Consider the following 25,186-nt stretch of genomic DNA (forward strand, 5'->3'; position numbering starts at 1 on the left):
GGCATAAAATGGAGCTAATAGTACTAGCTAATGCTAACAGCATCTGTTTGATGGAGTTATTGTATAGATAACTGCACACATCAAGGGCTTGGACCACTACTAGGCACAGCTCCTGTCAGCTCCTGTGTAGGACACTAGCCAGCCTGCTTCCTTGTAGCTCCGCGTATTTATGTGAGGATGACATAAGCAAGCCACATGGAAGGGCTGGCATGTGGACATAGGGGATCCTGGGCCATGGCTCCCCTGTTCTGGCCTAGTGTCCTGCCATCTCCATTAACAACAAGGCTTGCAGAATGTGGAATCCAGTGCAGATGAACCCAAGTGATCCACGTTTGTCTCCCAGGGACTGCTTACAAGCTAACGTTGCCAGGGACATAGAGTCTGTTACCCAGGCCATAGATCAAATGCTGAGTGAGTGGGGAACAGGAGGACTGACAGATGTAGTTCATCAAAGGGGACTTTGGAGTTTAATTGAAAAGAAACATTAAGGAAAAGGGGATAATGTCCGGGATATTCTGAGCAGGATGCAAGAATTCATTTATCTGGTAGCCAATAATATTTTGGAAACTGGGGTTGAGGGTGAAGATTTGGAGCCATTTTTGTATAGCCCTCTGTTCTCCAGATCATCCTAAACAGGTAGAAGACCGGGTCCTGGGGAAGTTCTCCACACGTTAGGGTGTGGCTCCACCCTGTACTCTGTCCTTCCCCCTGGCTCCAGGGCTTTTTGCCAACCCTGAATCCTAAAAGGCTCTTGGTGAGATGTCTCTGACCCTCCCTCCCTCTGCCAAGAGGACGACAGACATTATGTCATTTTATATATGGTAGTTTTAACCCCTCTGGAATGAGGTATTCACAGGATAACAGTGATTCAAAACTGACAAGCCCCAAAGGGAGGCGCTGGGGTCATGAGCAGGGGATGACATCATGTAGAGAACCAGAGTGCCCCAGCAAGGGTGGTGGGACCACAGGATGACTGAGGAACTGCAGGGAGGTTAAGGACTGAGTGGATTCCCTGGTGGAGAGCACAGCATGGGCTGTGATCTGCATGCTGTTGTAGCCACAGCAGTTGAGGTCTCTGACTCTAGCTGCTCCCTGGGATTGTCACAGCGAGGTGGGGCAGAAGGTGGCTTTAGTAAGACGGAATGAGAGGTAGCCAGATGGAGGCAAGGAAGGTCTGAGGGTGGAGGTTCGGGTGTGAGTAAAAAAGAGGACTCAGGGCTCAGAGCCCAAGGGGCATTGTTCTAACCCCAGCTCTTCCCCTTGCTCTCAGGAGACTCTTTGTCTCTTCAGGCCTTTGCCCAGAGAGTCTCTTAAGCAGACAAAAGGGGGCAAATGATTTGCTGTCCTTGAAAGGTTCTGTAGCACAAATACAACTGGGATATAGCCCTATAGGTACAGCACTTGTCTACCATGCTGCAAGCCTGGGGTTGCCCCTCAACAATTCAAAATTAAAGCAAAAAAAAAAAAAATCCCCTCACACTCCACAATAGAGGCCAAGACTCTGCTCCTTCCGCAGCACCCCTGTTGAGTGACCTATCCTTAAGTACTATGGAACTGGGTACACGTGTTTGTATCTACATCAATCCTGTTTTAATCATTTAAAATTTGACACTCCTTTGACAGTTCAGAGCTTTGTGGACTTTAGAAGGGTCTGCCCTTCCTAAGAAATAGTAAACAACTGACCGCATTCCTGCATCTTCATCAGACATCCTACAAGCCAATCTTCCTCTGGCCTAAATCACCCAAGACCCAAATACAGGGCAAGTGAGCCCACCCTAATGTCCAAAAGTCCACAGAAATCATCCAATCTATCCACTTTTGAGCCTGGCATGATGATGTGTACCAGTAGTCTCAACACTTGAGAGGCTGGAGCAGAAGGATTGCCAGGAGTTTGAAGCCAGTCTGTGCTACACAGTGAGTAGGAGGCCAATCAGAGCTATATAGTAATACCCCGTCTTGAAAAAGGACACTCTGACTATACCGTCCACTTCTCAGCCTGCTTAGCTGCTCATATGGCCTTTTTTCCTTCTTATCTGAAATGACCACATTATAGGTTCTGTCCCAGCTTGCTTCACTCTCTGCTTACCGACCCAGGGCCCCAGTGCTCCTCCATGTTGCCTTGCGTATCATGGTCTACCCACTCCTCTTGAGAACCATTGAGTAACAGATTACTTTTTCAAGCCAGTTGACTTGCTGTCTGTCTGGATTGTGTCATACTTGATTGTAACAAATCCCAGGTACTTAAAACAATGTGTGTGGGGAGATGGGGAGCAGAGGAGGAGGAGGGGGAGGAGGAGGCTTTCAGTGGAGTCTTAGAGGGCCCAAATTCCCCCAAGGTAAGATCAGGGCCCAGGTGTGAAAAGAATGATAGCAGGATAGCTTTTAGGACCCGAGCCAGGCCAGGGTGGGAGTGGGGTTGGGCTCACCCTTGTGCACAGCAAGCAGAGGCGCGAGGCTGCTCTGGTGCCAGACGGTGATGAGCAGAGTCCAGGGAAGCACGATGAGGACAATCGCAAGGATGTCCCGTCTCTTCGGCATCTCCAAGGCTGGCTGCACCCACAGCTCCTCATTACCTGAGCGATGGTAAGGTCAGGGGAGAGTGGCCACGGAGCGCCGGCAGCACAAAGGAGAAAAGAACAGGCATGGGCCGGCCGGCCAGGCACAGGGAGGCAGAAGCCGAACACTGGCCAGTAACTCTCACCAGCGCTCACACCCACCCATTGTGGAAGCAAGTTTGCAGAGTCCAGCGTGACGGGAGTCTGCGAAGGGGCAGTAAGTAGTCCAGGGCAGGGTCAGGAACCTTCCGAGGTTGATACCTGTAAGAGAGAGCAGTGGCGGATGGCCAGAATGTGGACACGGATCACAGAAGCTGGCCTACTCCAGACCCACAGCATCCAGAGTTTCTCAACAGAGCATCCCTCTCCCCAGAGCCTTCCTGTATAGCTGCAAGGTTGGATGAGCCTGTGCCCTTCCCTTCACATGCAGGCATGTATAAGAACAGTAGGATAGGTTGCCTAAAGACACAGACTTGAGAAACATACGCCTTGGTTTAATCCTAACTGGCCCACGCAGGAGCTGTGGCCTTGGGACAGTTCTATCAAGTTTGCACGAGTCTATCAACGATTGATCAGTCATCTGCTTTCCAAAGCCGCTCTCAGAATTAAATGAATCAAGTCTCAGAAAGCACTCAGGGTTTGGTCCCCGATAGAAATGTACCAGCAACGTTGGCTGCTGTAATTGTATTAGCATAGATGGTTTCTTCACAGCTCTGGCCCAGTGTCAGAGTGAGGCCTCCTTCAAGGGTAGGTAAGCAGAAGTGGTTAAGATTGGACACCGTGAGGAAGTGACCTAAGGGCCCTGTAGACGAATTTCTAAACAGTTTTATTAAGTAAGAAACATAGAGCCAAATGCAGAGGTAATAGCCAAAGAGATCAGAGCAAATAGCCATGACTAGCCTTAGCTTACCACCATGCAGTAGCTTCCACAGAGAGAGCTTTGTCCTGTCTAACCTGTGCTTCTATTGCCTTCCTGTTCTGCCTTCTCATTGGCTCTAAGCCCAGCCACATCACTTCCTCATCACTGTCTGTCTATACAGACCTCTAGGTCTCTATGGTTGGTCCTGGGGTTAAAAGTGTGTATCACCATGATTGGATGTGTCCTTGACCAAACAGAGACTCTGCCTGCCATGTGATCAGATTAAGGGTGTGTGCTATGACTGATGTAGAGGGTGTGGACATCTGATCTCCAGGTAAACTTTATTTATTAACATACAAATAAAATCACATTTTAGCACAAATAAAATATCACATTTCCCCCTTTTATTCTAATAAAAAGAAAAAAGTTATAATTAATATAAGAAAAACTATATACAATAAGTACAATAACTATATACAATATATATAAGCAATAAATACCTCAACAATGTCTAGTCCATTTGCATTTGATAAACTCAGAGAAAATATTTCATTATTTATCCTATTTTGGTAAGTAATCACTTTCTATCCTAACTTATATTATTAACTGAGAACTATCTTATAATGTTTGTCAAATTTATGTACTTTACATCTCTTTAATGAGTTTCTTTTTTGAAATTCTTAACAGGGAAAACTCTTTTTAACTAACTATAACTATCTAATTTTTAACTAACTATAACTATCCAATCTTTAACTAACTATAACTATAACTATCTAATCTTTAACTCCCTCAGACACCACAGGGCCCTCCTCTGTTTATGGCTGTAGGGAATTCTTGTTGGGCCCCTTCTCCTCACAGGATGAGCGGGAGAGAGGGCTGCTCTCCGAGGAGCTGCTGGGTAGCAGGGAGACACTTCTCAAAGATGGTAGCAGTGGGAGCCCCAAGAAAGACCCTTGCTGTAGAACAACCTGATGGAATTCACTCCAGGTTCTGCAGAGGAGATGCTGGTAGACACTTCTTTGGAAACTCGTGCTCTCCTGTGACAGAAGAGTAAGTGTGGCCAGCTCTTAGCTCCCTTGGGAATGATCACAGCCTTTCCCTCTCTTCCTCCCTTCCCTCCTGGGCAGATGCTGCTGTGCCCAAAGCTGGCCCCTCACCATGCTCATCATGCCAAAGTCTGTCACTATATGATAGACAGTCACCCTGACAGTCACCCCAGAGGCCATATTGTCTGCCCCACCCAGCCCACATGTGCTCCTGGGCTCTTGCCAAGGTTGAGAGTTAGGGCCAACCAGAACATTTTGTGACCCAGTTTTGGAAACAGTGTGCATTTTTTTCCCCCTGCTTCTCACAACTTCTCTCTGCTAGTCCTAGTGTCTTCTGGGAGACCAAGGTTTGCTTTCTGTTCAAGGGCACCACCCTGGGGGAGCCAGCACCCCACGCCCGGTCCTTCTCACGAAAGGCTCACAGCTTCCAGAATTGGTGTTAGCTGTCTACCACCCCATTCCGTAGGGAATGAAACCAGAGGGTTGAATGCCACATTATAAGCCGAGGGGGGCACCCAGGAAGGAGCAGATGCTGAGCCATGTGCAGCAGCCCTTGCAGCTCCCTGTGGACGTCCTGTCTCCCCTTGGAAATACAGGTCGAGATCTGTCTTGTGGCATTGTTGGGAGGTGAGGTCTCTAAGAGCTGATGATGTAATTAAGAGGGGCTAATGTCTTTCTTACTCCTTCGAGAGGACGTTATTCTAAAGCAGGGGCACCCCTCAGGCCCCTCTCTCCCATGGCTGCCACTCACCCTTCTGCTTTCCTCTGTGAGCAGAAGCAGCACTCGGTCCTCACAAGACCATGCTCTGACACTTCGCCCTCCAGAACTACGGAGCAAATCCCTCCCGTCCTCTGTAAGCAACTTGGCCCTAGCTATTCTCTTGCAGGAACAGACAACAGACCGCACAGGGAGGCCAGATGTGGCCAGGGCTGCAGAAATGTCTGGTTTTCAAAGGTCTCTGCTGTGGGTGAAGTTTCTGAGTCCAGGTTGGGAAAAACAGAAGAAAGAAGATGATCACTACCTGACCTCAGCCCGTGAGGGCTTTCCTGCATTCATGCCTCTTCTTCTGGGCAGGTGCTTGGACCTGTGGCTCACTCAGCTCCCACTTGTGTCTGTCTGGGCCACTGCTCTCAATAACCAGCTTTCCTATAGCATTCATGGTGTCCAGTGACAAAGACAGCCGACAGTGTTTACTCCTCTACTCTGCTCTGTACTCATGGCTACCCCGAGAGGCAGGTACTGGTGTGTCTCTATTTGCAGTTGGATTCACTGAAGCAAGATGGGTAAGCAATTTGCCCCTGGTCAGAGACGAAATGATGGAACTGGAATTACATCGAGGCCATGTGGCTGGAAGCTGTTGCCTGGATAAACACTGGCTTAAGAGCCACCTTCCTCTACCATAGCTCCCTGAACTGTGAGTTCCAATATCTGCCGGATGCTGTAACAGGAGGAAGAAACAGGAAGAGACAATGAGAAGGATATGAGCATGATGTAGGGGGGGCATTAGGAGTGTCTGATTCCATCACATTTTTTTCCCTTTGGTCAAAAAAAATCTATGAAAGAAAAGGGAGGGTAGACAGAGAGACAAGCTCTAAAAATAAACTTAGCAATAAACCCAGTTGTGCATTAATTACTTTGGAAGCCATTACAGCTTGAAAACCCCATAACTTTAATGGAGGCTATTATAAGCATAGTGGCAAAATCGTGGAGCTAATTACCAGGCGGTTATTAAGTAGAGCAGAGAATGCCCCCAGACTTGGAGAACACCATCTGGCCAGCAGGGGATGGGTCTACTGGCAATGGTGCCTGGGTATAGGCAGGAAGCCAGGGGTTGGGACTGTCCCTACATTGGACTCTGAGACCAAGGTGGCTTGTCACACGAAGACTATAGTTTCAGCCTAGGACAGGAGGAATGTGGTGATTGTCAGTGTCGTCAGCACAGACCTCAGAATGGTTTCTAGAATCTTGACTGGGTCAGGCAGAAGAATCAACAGAAAGCTGGGAGAAGGCAGGAGGTAAGGTGGAAAAGAATGGTGTTTGAGAAACAGGTGGCTGAATGGGGCTTTACAGTGAGATAGGACATGTCTGTGTGGAGAGGTGTGGGAGCTGAGGGTCTGCTGCATTCATGTTTTCCCATGCCATTGCTCACACACATCCTCCTGACTGACCCCAGTGACTGCTGGCCCCTCTGTCCAGCAAGTGCAGACATGAGCAGCCTCCATTCCCCTAGTGTCCTCTAAGCATCCCATGCACAGGGACAAAGGTTATATTGTGTGTGCAATGGGTAAGGCTCATTGAGGAATGGCCATGGGATGAGGAGCAAGAGCTGGGAGAGTGGCAGCCCATGTCCTGGGCACCAGGGGTGACCGTTCACACTGCTTACCCCCCTGACCTCTACTCTTAGCTTTAAAGCATGGGAGTTGACTGGAATAACTCTAATGAGTTTTCAGCTCTGCTATTTTAACAACCTGAAGCTATGCTGATTAGGCTCCATGAGGATGAAGACATGTCCTACACGAGGCATGCATCAGGTGTGCATCCAGTCCAGAGTCAGTTTCAGAGGGCTGCCATTACAGCTCCCTATGGAACTGGGTCATGCTGAAAGCCCACACGACCTTGGAGATAGTTGGGGAGAGCTAGTCACAGGATTTGTTTCTGCAGGCTTCAAAGTGCTGTGGGCTACAGATAAAAACCAGGGGTATTGGGGGATCAAAATGAAGAGCTCTTATCATCCAAGGCTGGAGGAATAGTAACAGCTGGCCCAAGAGGGCCAGGGTGATGTGTAAGTTGGACTCAAGGCTGACCAATTCTACAGAGACAGAATGGCTTTCTTCTGAGCCCACAGGCATTTAAACAATGGCCCTGGTATCTGAAGATGGGCTTATTGATCTCCACTTGAAAAGTATTAATTGTGCATCGAGCCTTTATGCCTAGTAATTCTGTAACATAGTTAGCTTCTTAATTAGAAAACCCATGAAGATGTGTCTTCCAGACTGTGGGTTGCAGTGTTATTTTCAGTGAGATAATTCTTGCTCTGTGTGTGTGTGTGTGTGTGTGTGTGTGTGTGTGTGTGTGTGTGTGTGTGTGTTCCTAGGCTTAATCCCCAGTGTCATAAAACAGACAAACAAAAGAACAAACAAACAAACTCCAATGAAACACTTTCCATCCTTATGCAGAAGCATGTGGAACATTACTGGGGAGCCTGGGAGCCAACACCAGTGACAACATCTCTTTCTATGGGATCACAGTCAGCCTCTCAGGAGGGGTTGGGGCTAGGGACCCTGGTGACTGGGGAAATTCTTGGCTCTTCTTGGGAGTGGGGTTAGGAACAGAAGGATGAGGGCGGACTGGAAAGAGGATAAAGATGGTGAGGTGTCGGCCCCAATCCCAGCATCTCTCTTCCCTACACAGGGCCTCTCTGCAGAAACGGAGGCACAGACTTTGTCCCAGAGATCTCCAGGAGCCCCTAATGGGATCAAGGGATTAGTATTGATTCTGCAGGCACTGCTCAGGAAAAGCCCAATGCCAGAGCTAATCAGCTTGCAGCCCAGTCAATCCATACTTCATTAACCCAGCCCCAGCCCTTCAGCCACGGCACTACTGCCTTGGGCCTACAGTGTCTCCCAGGGTGCAGGACACAGGCATTGACTGCTCACAGAGTGACAGCCCCTAGAACACACAGGGGGCCTGTAGAGCCTCCTGCTCTTCACTCACAGGGGAGAAGAGGGAGAGAATGGGAAGGGAAGGGGTCTTCTAAAAGCTCCACTCCTAATCCTACCTTGACGCATGGGGTGTGCGGTTTTTTTTGTAAAGCTCAGCTCTTTGACAGTCCCAACAGCTCTGGTAGGCAGAGACCTTGTCCTCACCTTGCATAGGAGGACACAGGATCTTAGAGAAGCGACATTATAGGTTCCTATCTCAGGGTGACATGTAGGTGAGGCTGTGGACCTTGAATCCTGATCCCTTCAATATCCACTCCTCCTCCTGTGTATGGATTCTTCTGGGACTTGCTTTCGGGCTCTCCTGGTTCACCCTGGAGACTCCACTCACTGGAGACTTCTGTCTCAGGAAGGAACTATAAGGCTTCCAAGGCTAAAGGGCTTCTTTTCATCCTACTCCCATGTTGCTTGAGGAGAGGAAGGACTAGACCAGGAAAGGGCAATGTCCTCCTGCTTTGTGGCCTGGCCCCCGCTGCCTGGCACTTGTGATGCTTTGGTAGGAAGGGCAACATGAGGCTCTGATCTCCTGCCATCTTGCCTCCTTTCAGCTGGGACACCAAGCCGAGGACTCAAGGAGAAGAGGGAATTATGTTACCCCAGATTTGGTGTGAGCAATGGTCTTGTCTTGCAGTCCAACCGTGTCAAAAACCATGGGGTTTGTTGAATTTTCTTTTAAAAGGTAATTCCTATATTTTTCTTTCCCAGAAATAGCCTTGAATTAGATTTAGGTTATGAGTATGTGAAAAATGAAAATTGGGTTTTAGCCTAGCATGATTCTCTGCAAGCCCAAGTCCTCTCTAGTCCATGGCAGAAATTTAAACAGAATAAATAATGGTCCTGGCTGGGTTTCCTGAGGCTACCTGGGTTATGCTAGTGGTCTGTAGACCAAACTACATGAAACATTCACTTTCCACGGAACTTCTGTGCAGGAGGAGCTGGATCAAACGCCCATATTTTGTCCTGTGGAGCCATCCCATGTCCATGCCTATTGTTGGGTGTAATAGTCAGGGCATTAGCACTAGATACCTCACTGTTTGGCTCTTGGGAATGGGCAGAGCCAAAGAGGTCACAGCACTTGGAGAGCTGTTGGAGAGGTGGGGACAGCTGGAAATGCCAGCCAGTCCATGGAGGAGCCTCGGTTATGAGCCACCGTGCAGCAGAGATATGATGGATGACTGTTTAAGCTGAGGGACAGTACTTGGTGGTTGGGTCAGGGAAGGTGTGTCATGACCAATGACAGGACAGTGGTTAGACAGCATAGGGTCATCCAGTGCTTGCCTCCATGATGTGGGAGGAAGTCCCTGTTTGCAAAGAATGCTACATTCTAATCCGAGGCCAGAGAGAGGGTCAGTTTCCCTCACCTCCTTAGTTCTTCTACCTTGTTTTCTCCCCTTCCTCGCCATGGGCTTCTTCCAAAAGCCATGCCAACTTTAGGGTGGGAATGTCACTGTCCATTCCCCAGGGAATCAAATTCATTAGCTCTTGGGGTCTAACAAGTTACTGTATGCAAAGGAACTTAAAATCTCACATATTTGCTGTCTTCAGTGTCTGAGATCAGGACTCCAGGCCTGGGTTGTTGGAGTCTCACCGAAGGATTGGCTGGGCTGCCTTTTTATCTGTAGGATTGACTGGAGAAGAATCTGCGTCCATGGTTACTCACTGGGGCCACAGGTGCTTACCTCCTGTAGCCTGTCTGCGTCAGAGCACCTTGTCATGTGCGGCTCTCCTCTGTGTGGCCTCTTGTTGTATGATGTCAGCAAGGAGAGAATCCAGAGTTCATTGAGGTCCTACACGGTGGAGTGTAACTGTGGTGGTGATAACCACATTCTATGGGTTAGAAGCTAGTGACAGGAATGGGAGGGTATTGATACATGAACACTTGGAATTATAGACTGTGGGGCCCGCCTTAGAGGCTGCCTGCCTGTCACAAGCAGCCAGGTGGTCCTCTCCTTTTTTGAGCTCCTTAGCTCTTGCCTAACCATCATAGATCTCGGCAGTAACATCAAGGACCAGCCAAGCCAGATGTTCTCCCATCATCTCTGACCTCTCTGCCAGCTCTTTTCTCTTTCCTCTGCCCAGAAAGAATGATCCATGAAGGAATGGCGCAATAGTGCAAGAGCTTGGGTCCTGGGCATCTTGTGACCTCATTCTTCCTACACTGTGGCAAGGGAACTTCGTTGAGCCTTCATTTTCTCATGGGACTAAAATGGCGTTTCCCCAGGTAGGTTATTAGGTTGTTAGGAAAAAAATTAGCATAAACAATCTGGCATGTAGTTGATCCCAATAAACATACACTCCTGTAACTGTGATCCCCTCAGCCTGGGAGGGGTCTGGCATGGGATTCCTAGCTTGTTTCTTTTTGATTACTTCCAGTGAACCTCAGGTGGTCCACTAGAGCTCCCTTAAAAGAACAAGTGGAGGAAGAGATGGGCTGGGCTAGTCAGAGACAGTTCCTTCTCAAGGGCTAACCTTGGCTTTACCACATGATATGAAGCCATGAACCAGAGTCAAGATCAAGGGCAGCCCCAGGGTTAAGGGGCTTACAGAGGCTCTGGGAGTGAGCCCAGCAGGGCCCTTCCACCCCATGACACCTCAGCTGGAAATCTGCCTCCCTGCTGTGGCCTCCACACTCCCCCTCACTTTTCTTCGCCAGGCTTCTGCCATTGTTTGGTGTGCCTGGGGGTGAGCACCTGTGTCCAGTGGCTGTTACAGACCCTGGGACGTGGAAGTCTGGTATCAGATGAGCCTCTGTACTTCTACCCACTGCCCTCCTGGAGCTGATGGTGTAGAAAGAGGTCATCTGGTAAAGGTGTCTCAGATCCCTGCCCTTCCTCTTCCTAGGTGTGATATTTATAAGTTCAATCTGGAAAGGGTCTGGGACTGAATTTTTCATCCTGACAGCAGATCAAGGCTGATGGCAAGCCACAGAGCACCTACGGAGTGATTTCAGAGGGCATGCATTCTCTTCATGACATACATATGTACTTGCACATGTGTGCAGAGGTCTAGCATGCCACCCGAGTGACAGAGCACAAGTTCAGCTCAGTGTTGGTTCTGGCTCCTAAGGCCTCTTGGAGAACCTTGTGGTCGGGTCCCTGTGGGAATGAAAGGCTATCTCATGTTCCCTTGGCTCCCAAGGCTTGGGCCTGAGATTATTATAAAAGGGATGACGCCAGCATGCCAGTTTGCTCTCTCTGCAGTGCTGGAGTAGAGGCAGCCCTCTAAAAATTTCATGAGGGTGGTTCCAGGTTCCAAGTTATCCTGTGCTGTTTATCTAATTTAATCATTAAACCCTTAGGATTCCAAAGCTTCTCTTTCCTCCTTTTTTTTTTTTTTTTAATAGATGAAGAAGCTGAGGCACAGGGGTAGGGATTATATTTCCTCGACTATTCCAGGTAACAGGTAGTGTGGCTCTACCACATCTCAGGTAGTGTGACTCTACCACATCTCAGGTAGTGTGGCTCTAGCACATCTCAGGTAGTGTGGCTCTAGCACATCTCAGGTAGTGTGGCTCTAGCACATCTCAGGTAGTGTGGCTCTAGCACATCTGAGGTAGTGTGACTCTGGCACATCTCAGGTAGTGTGTCTCTACCACATCTGAGGTAGTGTGGCTCTAGTACATCTGAGGTAGTGTGACTCCAGCACATCTCTGGTAGTGTGACTTTGGCATATCTCAGGTAGTGTGGCTCTAGCACATCTCTGGTAGTGTGGCTCTGGCACATCTGAGGTATCGTGACTCTAGCACATCTCAGGTAGTGTGGCTCTAGCACATCTCAGGTAGTGTGGCTCTAGCACATCTCAGGTAGTGTGGCTCTAGCACATCTCAGGTAGTGTGGCTCTAGCACATCTCTTGGCTAAAGTCTGTTGCTGGCTTCCTGTTGGGATAGTCTTCTTCCTGAGAGTGGCAATTCCTCCTTCTCAGCCCTGTGGCAAAGGGCTCTTCCCTGCATGCTCAAATGGCAGCTGAGAAACTGAGATGCCCTTGTCCCTGGCCACCAGGGCTGGTGTGACTTTACACTTAAAAAAAATCCCAGATAGGACAGGTTTGAAGGTGTGATGAGGTGATAAAACTCACAGGAGCCAACAGACCTCAGTCACAGGTAGACTGTGGGGCAACGGGGTATCACCAATGATCCAGGACCCACTGCTTAATCCCTGTGCAGGTGCTGGGTGTGGGAGTGTTGAGCACAGACAGGTGCTTTTCTTTTTTCTCCTTTCCTGGTGGGTCACCAGCCTTCTCCCAGGCATCATCATCAATCTTCAGGAGCTAGCACATCCAAATGCTCGCTTTTGCTCCTGCATTATGAGCTCTCTGCGAGCTAGTGAGTCTGACCTCCTCCAAACAGAAGTGTTCTCATATCCTCCCCCGACCCACCTCACCTTACTCCCTGGAGAAAGGCACAGGACTGGCAGTGTACTTCATTCAATACCACAAAGAGACCACAAGAGGGGTTTGCCTTGCCTATAGATTCTCCGCAGTACAGCGAAATTCTCTTTAAGTGCCTACCCATTCTGGTTTTGGAGAATCTCTCCGCCCAACCTACTGCAATCTTAGTGCCCCGTGAGAGGCCTGTGGACTGCTCAGGACATCTGTGGGATGGCTCTGTCTCCAGTTAGTGAATATCCACTGGGCTAGCACTTCCAATGGATGCCTGCTTAGCAGAGGAGGGACTCAGCCTATTTTGCTACCAGGCAGGCAGCAGGGACTAGTAGAGCTACAGCTGCTCAAAAACAGAAGCAGCAGAAGCCACGTGGGCAGCTGGCCAGGAGGCCTCATCTCTCCCTCTGCCAGGCTGCCACGCACCAACAGTTGGCAGAAGATGGTCCTAAACTGAGAAGCACTGCATTGCCCCCAGAATCACTGGCTCTGAGGCAGGGAGAGATACTGCCTTTGCCCTCTGAGACCCCAAGGACAGAGGACAGCCCATGGCTATGCTGTCTGAATGGAGTAGGGGTGAGGGTGTCCATATATACGATGGAGCCTGGCACAGACACCTATTGGATCCTTACTAGACCTGGGTACTGGGACCAGGCAGGCCAAGGAACACAGGGTGGGTCTCGCCCCGGAACCATGTATCTGAACCTTGAGTATGTTGAAAGAGCATGCAGAGCCTTTCAGGCTATGTCAGGGCTTTGTGTCCTAGAGGGAGGGTGGGTCAGTTGGCACCAGTTCGCTCTCCTAGGACTGCCCTTCTCACTCTTGATGTGGTTCCAGGCCACTCTCTGCCTCACATTCCCTTGGTACTGATGTCTGTGCTGTGTCTAAAGAAGGGTGCTGGCAAGGCCCTGGGACCTTCCTAGCCTTACCCACTGCCTCCCCTGCCCTGCAAGCTCACACATTCCGTGTAGAGTCATCAGACGGTGAGCTTTGTAAGCTGCCATGCACTTGCTGGATTGATATTCGTCCTCTAAGTCAAATGTGTGCATGCCCACCTGGGACCCAGGGCCCAACACAATGCAGAGACGTCACCAATATCTCTGAAGCTCAGATTCCTTAACTGTAACCCTCACAGGGCTATTTGTGGTCACTGGAGGGAATCCACGGGGAGCATCTGGTTCACGATTAGCACAACCATTTCTTAGATCATGAAAAACAGAAGAGCAGTGGCAGCCAGCACTATCACCTTGTTTTAAAAACAGAACTCCAGGAGTGTGTGAGTGGGTGGGTGGGGGCATGAGAGGGTAACAGCATTATCAAAGAACATTCTACACATGCATGAAAATATCATAATGAAACACATTTTTATATAAAATTAATATATGCCAATAAAAACTTTAAAAGTTCAGTTGGAACCCACCACCTGGAAAAGATGCAGAGAAGGGGGATACTCCAGTTGTTTCCAGGGGTCAGCACTAACTGGTTGCAGGGCCGTTTTTCTAGCACATTCCTCCTTCCATAGAGCTGGGTAGCACAGGGACTTCAGTTCTTGTGACTGTAGGTGGCTGGCATGCAGTAGCATGATACATCGGGGTGGCCGGAGGCAGGCAGGCTTCCCACGTGTAGGAAGATTGTGTTGCCTGGGACCTGGCACTGTGGCCCTGCTTCACTCTGCTTCTGTTCACAGCAGGCTCCCTTAACAACTCGCCAAAGCCCTGTTCCATGCATTCTCCCTTACAGCCTTAGGGGGCGCTGTTTTCTTAGTCTGAGTAGCAAAGGCTTGGGACTAAAGGCCAGAGGAGATGAGAGTCAGACACTGTGGCTGCTCTGTGTTCCATCCTCTGCTGAAGACTATTTCTTCCTTGCTCTCTTCCTGCACAGTGTAGTCCTGCATCCCCATTTAGCTTCCAAGATGCCCACTATGAAGGACTATGGAGTTCTGCAAGTCCTATGGCCAAAGCTGTTAAGATGCTAAGATACATCAATGGGGATCTAGGGCTAGGGACTCCTGCACACAATAATTTTCCTGTCCTTTTAACCCAGGTTGTAGGTTCCTGGGAACCTCATTCTTGTTACCTCCCAACTCTAAGCTCTCTCTCTCTCTCTCTCTCTCTCTCTCTCTCTCTCTCTCTCTCTTCAGAATGCCTGCTCTGTCCCTAAGGTTCATGCTGTGTGGCATCAGCTATCCCTACTGACTGGGTAAGAAACGGTTAATGTGATGTGCTGAAGGTGGTTGGGTGAGCATGCTAATAACTGTGTATTAGCCGGGGTGGCCAGCTTGTGTGTGCCACTCCTTGCAAACACAGCAGGTGTGGGTGTGATGAATGGAGGGTCCCTTAAATCTCATTCCCACATGTGGAGATTATGCTGACACTATCTATGTGTGTCATGGGCTGTATATTACATGGCAAGCTGCAGGGTGGCTATGCATCACTGATCACCTCTCTGGGAAGGAGGCTGAACACTGCAAAGGCACATGCTTAAAGCAGATTTGCTTGCTACACCCCCAAGGGCTCGCCAGGGCCTCATGGGCTCTGGGTCCAGACACAGATCCTAAAAAGGCAGATAGATTTCACCTTCAGGGTTCCAGGAAGACAGTAGGTGTGATGTTGGTCCAGGACATAGGCATCTCTCTGGGGCCAGGATGTCTGTGTGGAAGACTCTTCCCTTTGTCCCAATACTTGCTAAGCTGTTCAGCTCCCAGAACTAGGAAGGTCACACTCATCTTGGGGACTGAATACCCGAGGATGCTTAGGAAACACAGGATGGCTGGAGGGAGCAAACAGAGGTCCAAACAGACACCAGATAAAATGGGGCTCTCCTGCCTGCTTTGGAATCCTATGACACCCAGCACATAACTTCACTCTGAGTACCAATATATCTGCTGGGTCCTTCCTGCATCAGGAAGGGCAGGTTGGGGCCAACTGCTATTGATCCAGCACTTTGTACTCCATGCTTGGCAGCAAAGAACCAGTCCACTGAATGAATGTTTAAATAAAATGTTGCATGTGCACACAGTGGAACATCACTCAGCCTTACAAACGGGGGTAGATTCTGACCCATGCTACCATATAGATGAACCTTATAACATTATAAGACATTATAAGAGAAACAAATGAGTCACAAAAGGACAGAGAGTGTAAGTTCTACCCACATGATGTACCGAGAGCAAGGTGGAAGCCCAGGGCTAGGGTGGTGGTACTCAACAGATGTGGAGGTTCTGATTTTCAAGATGGAGATAAGATGGAGATCGGTTCTATAACACAGTGACTATATTTGACTTCTGAACTGTAAATTTAAAATAACTAAGATGGTAAGTTTTATGTTACATATTTTTTCTTAGCACAAAATATTAAAGAGAGCTTGTTGTACACATGGTCCATTTTAATCTGGCCAACAAGGACATCCCCACAGGCCCAGCAAGCTTCCCCTGAAGCTGGGTTAGGTGTGGTGTCCTATGTGGTCCCAAGTGAGCTTCTCAGTACCTTTCTGGTTGTCTCTTGGGAGTGTCACCTTGAAGAAATCAGTTCAGGGCACACCTATGGGTGCACCTCTTAGAATAACGGGTATTCGTACTGGCAGCCGGCTGCCTGGCAGGGGAGGAGGCTAGAGCAGCGGCCGCTTGCTCTGAGACACAGAGAGAGATTTATGAGGGGGAGAAGAAGTTAATATCGACAAGTGATGAGTTAGGAGAGTAATACGTCAGCTTAAGTTCAGAAGCTCTGACGGAGAAAGAAAATCACATGCCTAGAGGCTGTTCATCATCCTAAGCAGGCTGCAGAACCAGGGTCCCTGGCCTGTGGCTGAGCAGTGTGGGTGCCAGCTGGTCAGTCCTTCAGCCTCTGAAAACAGTGTCACGTCTACTGTGAGGTCTGTAGGCAAAGGAGGGGAGGGAGAGAGAGAGAACTGATGGGGCCGATAGGAAGGATGTGAAGGATGCTTAGGGAAGAACAACTATCTACTAGGATGGCCATGGAGATTCTCTGAAACAGCATCTTCCTTGATGTTATATGAATGAGGACATTCACCGTGTTCCCAGGGGACCAGGCACCAACACCTCCTGGAAGCAGCTTTGCTCTGACAGGGTGCTGGGGCAATGATGGGGGGGGGGAGGGCAGGTGAGGATGATCGCCAATCTCTGAGGCTTGAGAACCAGAAGGCTGCAGACCTGGTCTGTGAGAAGTTAGAAGCCAGGTCTTAAGCCAGTGAGGATCCCTGCTCCTCACCTACCTCTGTTTCACCAAAGCCAGGCACCAGGGTGTCAGGAAAGTCAGAGCACAGTGTGGAAGGAGACCCTCGGGTTTGAGTGGCCTTAGACACGGGTGGAGCCACTGTGGCATCTGTCTCGTCATCTGAAAGTGTAGGAAGCAGCCTGGGCCACAGAGCCCAGTGTTGGGGAAGCCTGGTGGCCCAGGCAGCCTGGGCATCCATACACCAGCTCCTCACATGCTCCCTGCTTGCTGTCCCCACCTTCCACTTCCCACCTCCGGGACACCAGTTCCCAGAGTGTGCTGACTGCAGAGGACCTATGTGGTGTGACTTTCTGCTGACTGGGCACGCGCTATTTGGTGCACGCCCTTCAGACTTTAATTGAGGAAACAAGGACCTCACAAGTTCTGTCACACAAGTGAGCTACGGGCCCAGCTGGGGCAACAACTCAGGACTCTGCTGCCTCTCTCACTCACTCTGCTGCTGGGTAGGTGACAGTTGATTCCTGTTTGGCAGGGCTTCTCTGCCTTCTGCCCACCATTGAGTTCAGGGCCATAGCCTCTTGGCTTTGCTATTCTCAAGAGCAGGCATGGGGGTAGGCTCAGGAAGAGCCCCCTTAAATCCCTTTATCTCACTCAGCAAGATGCCACAGTGGCTGACCTTGTGGCTGAACCTAGCTGCTGCTTTGTGTGCGTGCGTGCGTGCGTGCGTGTGGTGTGTTACTCTAATGAGCCAGAATTTCCATTTTTCCCTACCTTCAGACATAGAAAACAGCAGTCATTTAAAGTAAGAACATAGTCCCAGTCATATTTTATCTCTAGGGCCATATTCTATCTCAGGTCAGAAAACAGAGGCTCTGGAGGGGTTGGTGTTGCATGCAAGGCCATGTGCTGATGGCAGACAGCCTGGCACAGAGTGGGCTGCTCAGCAAGTGCTTCTGTGAATTGCTAAATAAATGAAGAATACAAATTGTGTTCCATTTTCAAATAAAAAAACAAAAAAGCACCCGCTATTGTGCATTCTGAGTGATTAGCATGATGGACTACAAGGACTCACCCCCCTCTTCAACATCTTAATATTACTCCCGTCTTAGAGATGAGGAATTAGAGGTAAGCAGCACCCCAAGGCCATCCAACTGAGATGAGGCAGAGGCGGGATCTGAGACCAGGCACTGTGGCTCCTGCGAGCACACTGTACCAACCCCTCTGTGCAAAGGCACGGCCACCGTAGCTGTTTTAGAGCTTTCTGGGCTGCAGGCAGCATTCTGAATGTATTGTTGGAGATGGCAGCCACTGGCCACAGGTGGCTCTGGGGCCCTCGAACTGTGGCCGCAGTGCTGATGGACTGCTTGGTGAGCAAAGGGAAGCGGTCCACCCCACACTCAGCCCTGGTTGTCACCAGCTCTGAACCACAGCCAGATAATTAGCAGCAACCCTGAGCTTAGAGAGTTAGACCTGGTCCTAGTGCTCAGACCCTTCTTCACCTGCCCTAGAAACAAAGAAGCCAAGCAGGATAGAGATGACAGAGCCTCACCCTTAGATCCAGGCCACCCCATGAGAATGGGGAGCTGCTCTCTGGTACTGAGACACTTCTGACCACCAAGACCTTTGTCTCTGCTCTTTCTGCTCTCCATCACTGTCCACTTTCCTTTACATAAGCACACGACTGGACTGCACAGTTTATACATACAGGGAGGAAAATCTTGCCCATGGCTCTGCACATTGAGCAGAAGACCTCCAACCCCTTGGGCTTGGTAAGTTCTCCAACCATGCAGCTCTTGATCCAGACTCAGGCTCTCCACCTTGGGGCTTATTGGTGATGGCAAAGCCTTAATCCACGCCAGGAACTTGGCGCAGAACCTGCCTCCCGTGCTGCTGTCAGCTGGTGTGTGTGCAGGGAGCGCAGGCCCATTTTAATATTGGCCGGAGCTAAACCTCATTAGAAAAGTAAATTTGCTGTAGCTGCAGGGGAAAAACGCAAGCAATCCACACAACCTTCCCAAAGCTAAACAGAAAACACAGGGTTTAGTCCGTTGGATGCAATATGTCCTCGTCACCAGGTGCAGAGCCTGGGACACAGTAGGTGCTTAGGAGTCAAGGCCAGTGGACTGAATTCTGGGTGACTTCTCGCCATAGTCACTTTGAGCATGGAGGGTAAATAGTCATAGATTTAGAGTGTTTGTAAATCTCAAAAAAATTTCGATAACCATTTGCTGGTAATATGTAATGCTTACAGTGAAAAAATCACTAGATATGAAAATGTCAGTCTTGCTGCTTTTTAGTGGAGAGACGCTCTGGGTAATTTGGTTCTGGACCAGGAAGAGTTGGGTCTAGTTCAAAGTCGGAGCTTAGATAGCTACATGGGTTAAAGGTGGGGACAGACTGACTGTAGAAGGTCTGAATAGGGAGAGGGGTCTCCATAGACTGTTTGAATAGGGCCAGCCTGGATTAGCCAGGCCTGACCACTGGCCTTCCAATTCTAGAGCTGTCCAGATACCGGGAGAGTAGGGCAGGGAAGAAGATTGCATAAAATGTATAAATGAAATTAACATTCATAGCCCTTGGACTTAACAGTCTAAAAGGATGATGATTCCCCAATTTACAGACTGTCAGGAAAACATGCCTCAGAGGATTCCTTTTTCCCTCAAAGTCCACTTAGCTGGGGATGGAGGTACTGACATGTAGGACCTTGGTGAGCCCATCCAGCAGCCTGTCTCCTCTGGACCATGACCATGTCTCCTTGCTGGTCTTTGGGGGCATTCCCAAAGATCTTGTCTGGAGCCCTAGCAAGAAGGATGCTACACCGGGAAGGGTTCTCTCCCTCTTCCCTAGGTGTCAGACTTACCCATGTTCTGCCTCCTGCCCCATCACACTACATTCCAGGACCAGGTAAGATGGGCGGAAGCCAGAAGGTGATCATTCCTGAACACTGGACAGTGGCACAGCAGGAGGGTCTCTTTCATGCTCCTGGAACACTTTGCTTTTGAGTTCATGACCTATCCCTGCTGTGAGCCTGCCTGACTCCATCAGAGTCTTTCTCAGTGGACACCCCACCGGCTCCAGTGAGGGGCCTCCCCAGGAGAGGATGACCCACAATGTTGCGATGCTGCAGATGTGCAGAGGAAGGCTTCGTATATTCCGACTTCTGCTGCACCTGACTAAGGTTTTACTCTGCTTCCTCATTGCCTGTCTCATGCTCTGATTTCTCCTTTGGCCAAGGCCTCGCCTCTCCTACAGTTGTCAGGCAGAGGAGCACCCAGAAATCCTCATTCTTCTCTTCTAGCCACACGGGACCACCAGAATCCCTGGCTCAGAGCCTGGCTTCTTGGTTAGCTCTCCCTTTTCCATATCTTATCCTTGCAAAGATCTTATTTATCACTCCGGGCTCCATATCATGAAGGCACGATAGACTTGGTCCCCTCCCCTAAAAACTATGGGAAAAAAATCCAAGTGTATTGAAAAGCCTGAGCAGAAGAAATGGGCTTCTTTCTTTGGGCAGCTGTTCTCTGCTACAGACTCCCATTCTGTAGTTGAGTCCCCAGTGATTTACCTGCCCCAGGCTTCAGGTAGAGCATTCAGTGCACATCATGCAGAAACACATGCACATATCCAATCACACCCACAGGCACAGGATGATCCCTGAGCAATTGGGGAGCAGATATACAAATAGCAGCAAGACAATGGCCTCAGTGCCAAGTGGGGCACACATGCATTTCTTTTTTCTGGTCTCATCCCCCAGGAAGCATTTTCCTCTTGTTGAAAGGGGCAAGGAGGAGATGGCATGCAACTCCAGGACTTTTGGGGGATCCTGGAAGTGAACTGAGTAGAGTGGGAGGATTTGGGAGGGTTTCATGGGGAAGGAAGAACACAGAGAGGACTCGATGTTTGGTTCAGGAAGGCCAAGAGTGGGCACCAACTGAGCAGGTTCTACAAGGAAATGCCTTGGCTCTGTAGTGATTCTTGACAGAAGAAGGGAGATGTAAGGACAGACGACCTAGAGCAACAGCCCTACACAGCTAAATACCCAGCACACTACCAGTCACTTAGGAAGCCGTGTGCCTGCCATTTTCACGTACACCCCCACCACCGTTTCTGTGCTAGGCACATGGATATCCACTTCTTTCGCTTGAAACTGTGTGCCAGATAGCCCAAGATCAGCAAACTACTGGGCACTCCAGATAAACTGGTCTCCATAGAGAAGTACTCCATAAGCATGGGAGAAGCCACTGTCAACAAAAGGCCCTTCTGAGGGTCCTGTGCAGTAGAAATCCCGGGGGTCACGTCAGCTTCTATAAGCTATCCAGTGAGTGCATAACTAGGACAAGATCTGGCTGGGTGAGAAAGCGGTAGCTGGTCAAGACCAAGTTTGTGTGTGTGTGTGTGTGTGTGTGTGTGTGTGTGTGTGTGTGTGTGTGTTGGGGTGGGGTGGGGTCTTGAACTGAGCTGCTCAGTAGGAGGCTGGCACCCCTGTTTCCTGAGGTGCTGGATCGAACACTTTCTCTCTTGTCTCACATCTCAGTTTCCTTTTCTGAACTTGTCTGATCCAGTGCACAGAGGAAGGCGATGACCTGGTCCCGTTTCCTTCCTCTTTGCTGCACTGAAGGACTCAGGGATTTGCTGTCACTTTTGACATCTCTCAGCGCCTCAGCCTCAGCACCCACAGAAAAGATGCGGCGGCGCTTGACTCCCCTCAAAAGGATTAAATTGTAAATGCCCAGGAGAGGAGAGCAGTTGGGGTGCCTGCTGGTGAGCAGGGGTGAGGCTAGAGCTGGTCCCCAATCCTCCTGTAGTCCTGTGGGCCACCAGGAACCACCTGCTGAGGTGGCAAGGGACAAAATAGCTAAGAGACAGACCAGTTGTTAGAAGACTCTCAGAACCAGTTCCTGCCTTCATCCTGATGGAACGGGGCAGGCAGATTCCTAGCTTTATTTTTTAAGCCCCTCAGGTGCAGGGCCTGGCAGCCGGCCCTCTTTCCCGTTGTCCCCATTTTGTGCAACACACACACACACACACACACACACACACACACACACACACACCCGGCGCGTGCACGAGGGCGGACATGGCGTGGGTACTGATGGGGACGCATAAAGGGGCTCTGTGCACCGCGGCGGTAGGGGCGCGGGGCGCGGGACACTGACCTGCGGCGGCGAGTCCGTATCGTCCCCGGCGCGGTCCATCGCGGGTGGCAGTCCTAGGCTCTGGCCCCAGCGCCCCAAGGCTGCTGCCGTGCGATGCGCGCGCTTCTCTCTCGGGGCGTTCTCCGGCTCCGTGCCCTCGGGGGCCACTTCATAGCCGCGGGCCCGCTCGTCCACAGCCCCGGCCGGCCCGCTGCCACCGCCCGGCTGCTTCTGGGCTCAGCCAAGCGGCGGCCGGAGCCCCGGAGCGCTCGGGAGGGCGCGGGCGGCGAGGCGCCGGGGCGGCGACAGGAGCCCCAAGAGGCGACGCGCGGGCCGGCCGGGCCGGGGTGGCGGGGCGCGCGGCCGGAGCCCAGCAGAGCGGGCCAGCGCGTGGTGCCCTCGGCGCTGGCGGCGGCGGATGCGCGGTGCGGCCGCGGCTGTGACAGCGCCTCCCGCCCCGCCCCACGCGCCCCGCCCCCGCGAGCGCGAGCTGCCGGCGGGACCAGAGCCACGAGCGGTCCGTACCAACCTCGCGGGCTGAGGCGGGGGCCGACGCTGGACCCCTCCCCGAGCTTGGTATCACCTCCCCGCGCTCCCCGCAGTGGCCCTCCCGATGGGGCGGCTTGGGCTTCGGGTGCTGGAGCGGCTGCGGGTGGGGCCCAGGGCTCCCCAGCTTTGGCTCGAAGGATGAGAGCGCGCCCCCCGCCCCCCCAGCCCATCCGCCCCCATCCCTCCATCCTGGCTGCTCAGGCCCCTGGCTTGGCAGACTCTCTCAAAGGGCGATTGTTTCAAGGCTGGGATGCTGTGGGTGGGGGGTGGTGGCGCGGGGACCGGTCTGCGGGACTAAGGCTCTGAGCTGGAGACGGAGGAGGGTGCGGCCCCCAGCTTGGCTTCGGACAATCCCAAGTGGATACAAGGCTGATTTGTGTGGGTTGGAGATGAGAGTCCCCGGGAGCCTGCTGTGGGGCGACCCCACCTGTGGGCACTGTTTCTTTCTTTAAGGACATGTCAAGCTGTCCAGTGTCACTCTCTCCTCTCCCGCCCCAACGTAATGCACTGGACATTCTAACAAGGAGGAGGCAGGAGGGATTGCCTGCCTAGTGCAGAGGAGTCAAGCCATGGCCAAGGTGGGTGGGCAGGCCATCCAGGAATTTCTCAGCACTGGGGGGTGGGGGTGGGGATGGGAGGCAGGTAGTGGTGTGTGTGTGTGTGTGTGTGTGTGTGTGTGTGTGTGTGTGTGTGTGTGTGGTGTGTTCGCACAGGGGCCATGCAGCCATCCAGCGGGAGGTTTCTAAAGCTTTTGTCCACTTGCCAGAGCCTAAGACACCATCCATGTACATTCCTGATAGTCCTCTCTGACACCTGTGGGCAGGGCCTGCAGCTCTGTCCTCTTGAGAACTCCAAAAGGCCAGTTCCTGTCAACGTCGGTGCTTTCTCCAGGCTCTGTCTCCTCCTTCCTTACACCAAAGGTCCACAGCTAGGCATTGCTGCATCAAAGTGTTCTTTACACTGTGGGCTGACGCTGAGCCCACAGGTCTTCACCATCCCCTCAGCCTGGTGCTCCTCTTGGGTGTAGGGACTCCAGAACCACTTTGGTTGTTCAAGATTCGTAGGTCCATGTCATCCCATAGATGATAGAAAAACATAATTATTGTCTCTAGAGAGAGACTTCCTCCAGACTCTTCTCCCCTTACTCCATGGCAGAGATGCTCCTCTGCATCTCCCTGAGTTTACCACTCACAATGACCCAGTGGCAGGGCAGATAAGGCCTGGAAGACTGGTTCTTACCAACAGGGAAACTCATGCCCCAGACAGGACCATCCATGTGTGGGGTCATACCCACTCCTCACCTCTCTCCCACGACTGCGCCCAATCCCCAGGTGAGGAGTTCCAGACAATGGTGGAGTAATGAACAGGTTGAAGGTACTAGCCAAGTGCCCTGGCCAAAGATCACCTCTGAGCCCATCTCCTTGGTAATAAGACAGCCTTTTGGTAAGCTGTCAAGCTCTTGTCTGGTCCCGCAAGGCTGTGACCCACAAATGTCCTCTGGTTGTTCTGTGGGGTGGTTCCTCCTCTAGCTTGGAGTTCAACCAGATGAAACATGAATGGATGTAAGTTTTCTCTCACATTCTTGTGAGAATAACAGTGATAATAAACCCCATTCTGGAGCCCTGTCTTGCAAGTTAGCCTCAGGCTCTGTTTATGGTGTTTTTTTTTAAATATTAATTTATAAAGTCAACTTGAAACAATAATGTGATATTAAAGTTAGCATGAGAAGGCCCAGCGAAAAGACAACAGCTTGCCTTCATTTTGGCAGTATTCAACTGGTGTGGACCCACAGATACATGTGTCTGTGTGTGTGCACACACAGTGGTGCACACAGATAGACAAGCACAGAAAAATGAGTGCAAATATGTAGTCTCTCATCTACCTCGTGTGCATGTGTGGATGTGTGTACACACCTGCCTGCGCCCTCCTGCTACCCCCACCAGGCCTTCACCAGGGGTCTCAGCTAGAGTTGCCACTTTCCTATGCTCTTTGTGGAAAGGCATCAGTGTTTCCATTCTACATCTGGATTTTCTTCATCCCTACAACTTGGTCCTTGCTCCAAACATCTGGAGCGTCTCCTAGATCTCCCTGAATGCCTCATCTTTCCTTACTCCCTCCTCTTCTGCAGGAAAGAGCCCCTCTTCTCAGAGGTCCCCAAAGCTCATCACCAGAATGTTTAGTATGCAAAGCTCAGGCCCTCTTTGCCTTCTGTTTATTGTGTAGTTAAGCAGGACAGCAGCCCTGCTCCATCTTCTGATTCTGGCCTAGTTCCCATAATCTGAATCCCCGAAGGGTCCCATAAAAGCATCAATCTGCAATGCAAAACCCCCCAAAATCTGGGACCAGATCACCTGTGACCAAATTTCATATGAATAGTAAAGAGTTTAGTCTTGCTGGGTCATTGTTCCCTTAGTGGTTTCTCTGCTTGGCTCTCTTTCATAGGGACCTTTGCTCTGCTCCATGCCTGTCATTGGTGATGTCTTTGCAGGCCATTCTTTCCTTCTCAGCTAACCATGCAAGGGACGAAGACAACTGAGCCATGCCCTGGCCCCAGGCTGTAGCAGGCTTTCTTTTGGGTCACCAACCAGCTCCCAAATAAAGACACTTGGATCTCTCATTACTTATGAATGCTCAGCCTTATCTTATGCTTGTCCCACTAGCTCTTATAACTGAAATTGATGTTTCTCTTATCTATATTTTGCCTTGGGGCTTTTCCCCTTCCTTTCATTTTGTATGTCTCACTCTGGCTGG

The 25,186-nt window shown here is 50.7% G+C and overlaps 1 protein-coding gene across 3 annotated transcripts in view; it reads right to left on the reverse strand.

Annotated features, from left to right (window-relative positions):
• Window positions 1–22,315, reverse strand: part of B3gat1 (beta-1,3-glucuronyltransferase 1) — a 28,984-nt gene extending 6,669 nt beyond the window's left edge. The window contains exons 1-3 of one of the 3 annotated variants that reach the window (XM_028872576.2): window positions 21,908–22,315; window positions 2,718–2,816; window positions 2,427–2,573 (exon numbers count right to left, since the gene is read on the reverse strand). In XM_028872576.2, coding sequence (XP_028728409.1) covers window positions 2,427–2,573; window positions 2,718–2,721 — 151 coding nt within the window. In that variant the 5' untranslated portion in view covers window positions 2,722–2,816; window positions 21,908–22,315. Of the gene's footprint in view, window positions 1–2,426; window positions 2,574–2,701; window positions 2,817–21,907 lie in introns of all 3 variants that reach the window. The other 2 variants (XM_028872577.2, XM_028872575.2) reach the window with 2 other exon arrangements.
• Window positions 22,316–25,186: the final 2,871 nt, after the last annotated feature.

The sequence above is a fragment of the Peromyscus leucopus genome, chromosome 7 (genome assembly GCF_004664715.2).
Source record: "Peromyscus leucopus breed LL Stock chromosome 7, UCI_PerLeu_2.1, whole genome shotgun sequence".
Taxonomy (NCBI): Eukaryota; Metazoa; Chordata; class Mammalia; order Rodentia; family Cricetidae; genus Peromyscus; species Peromyscus leucopus.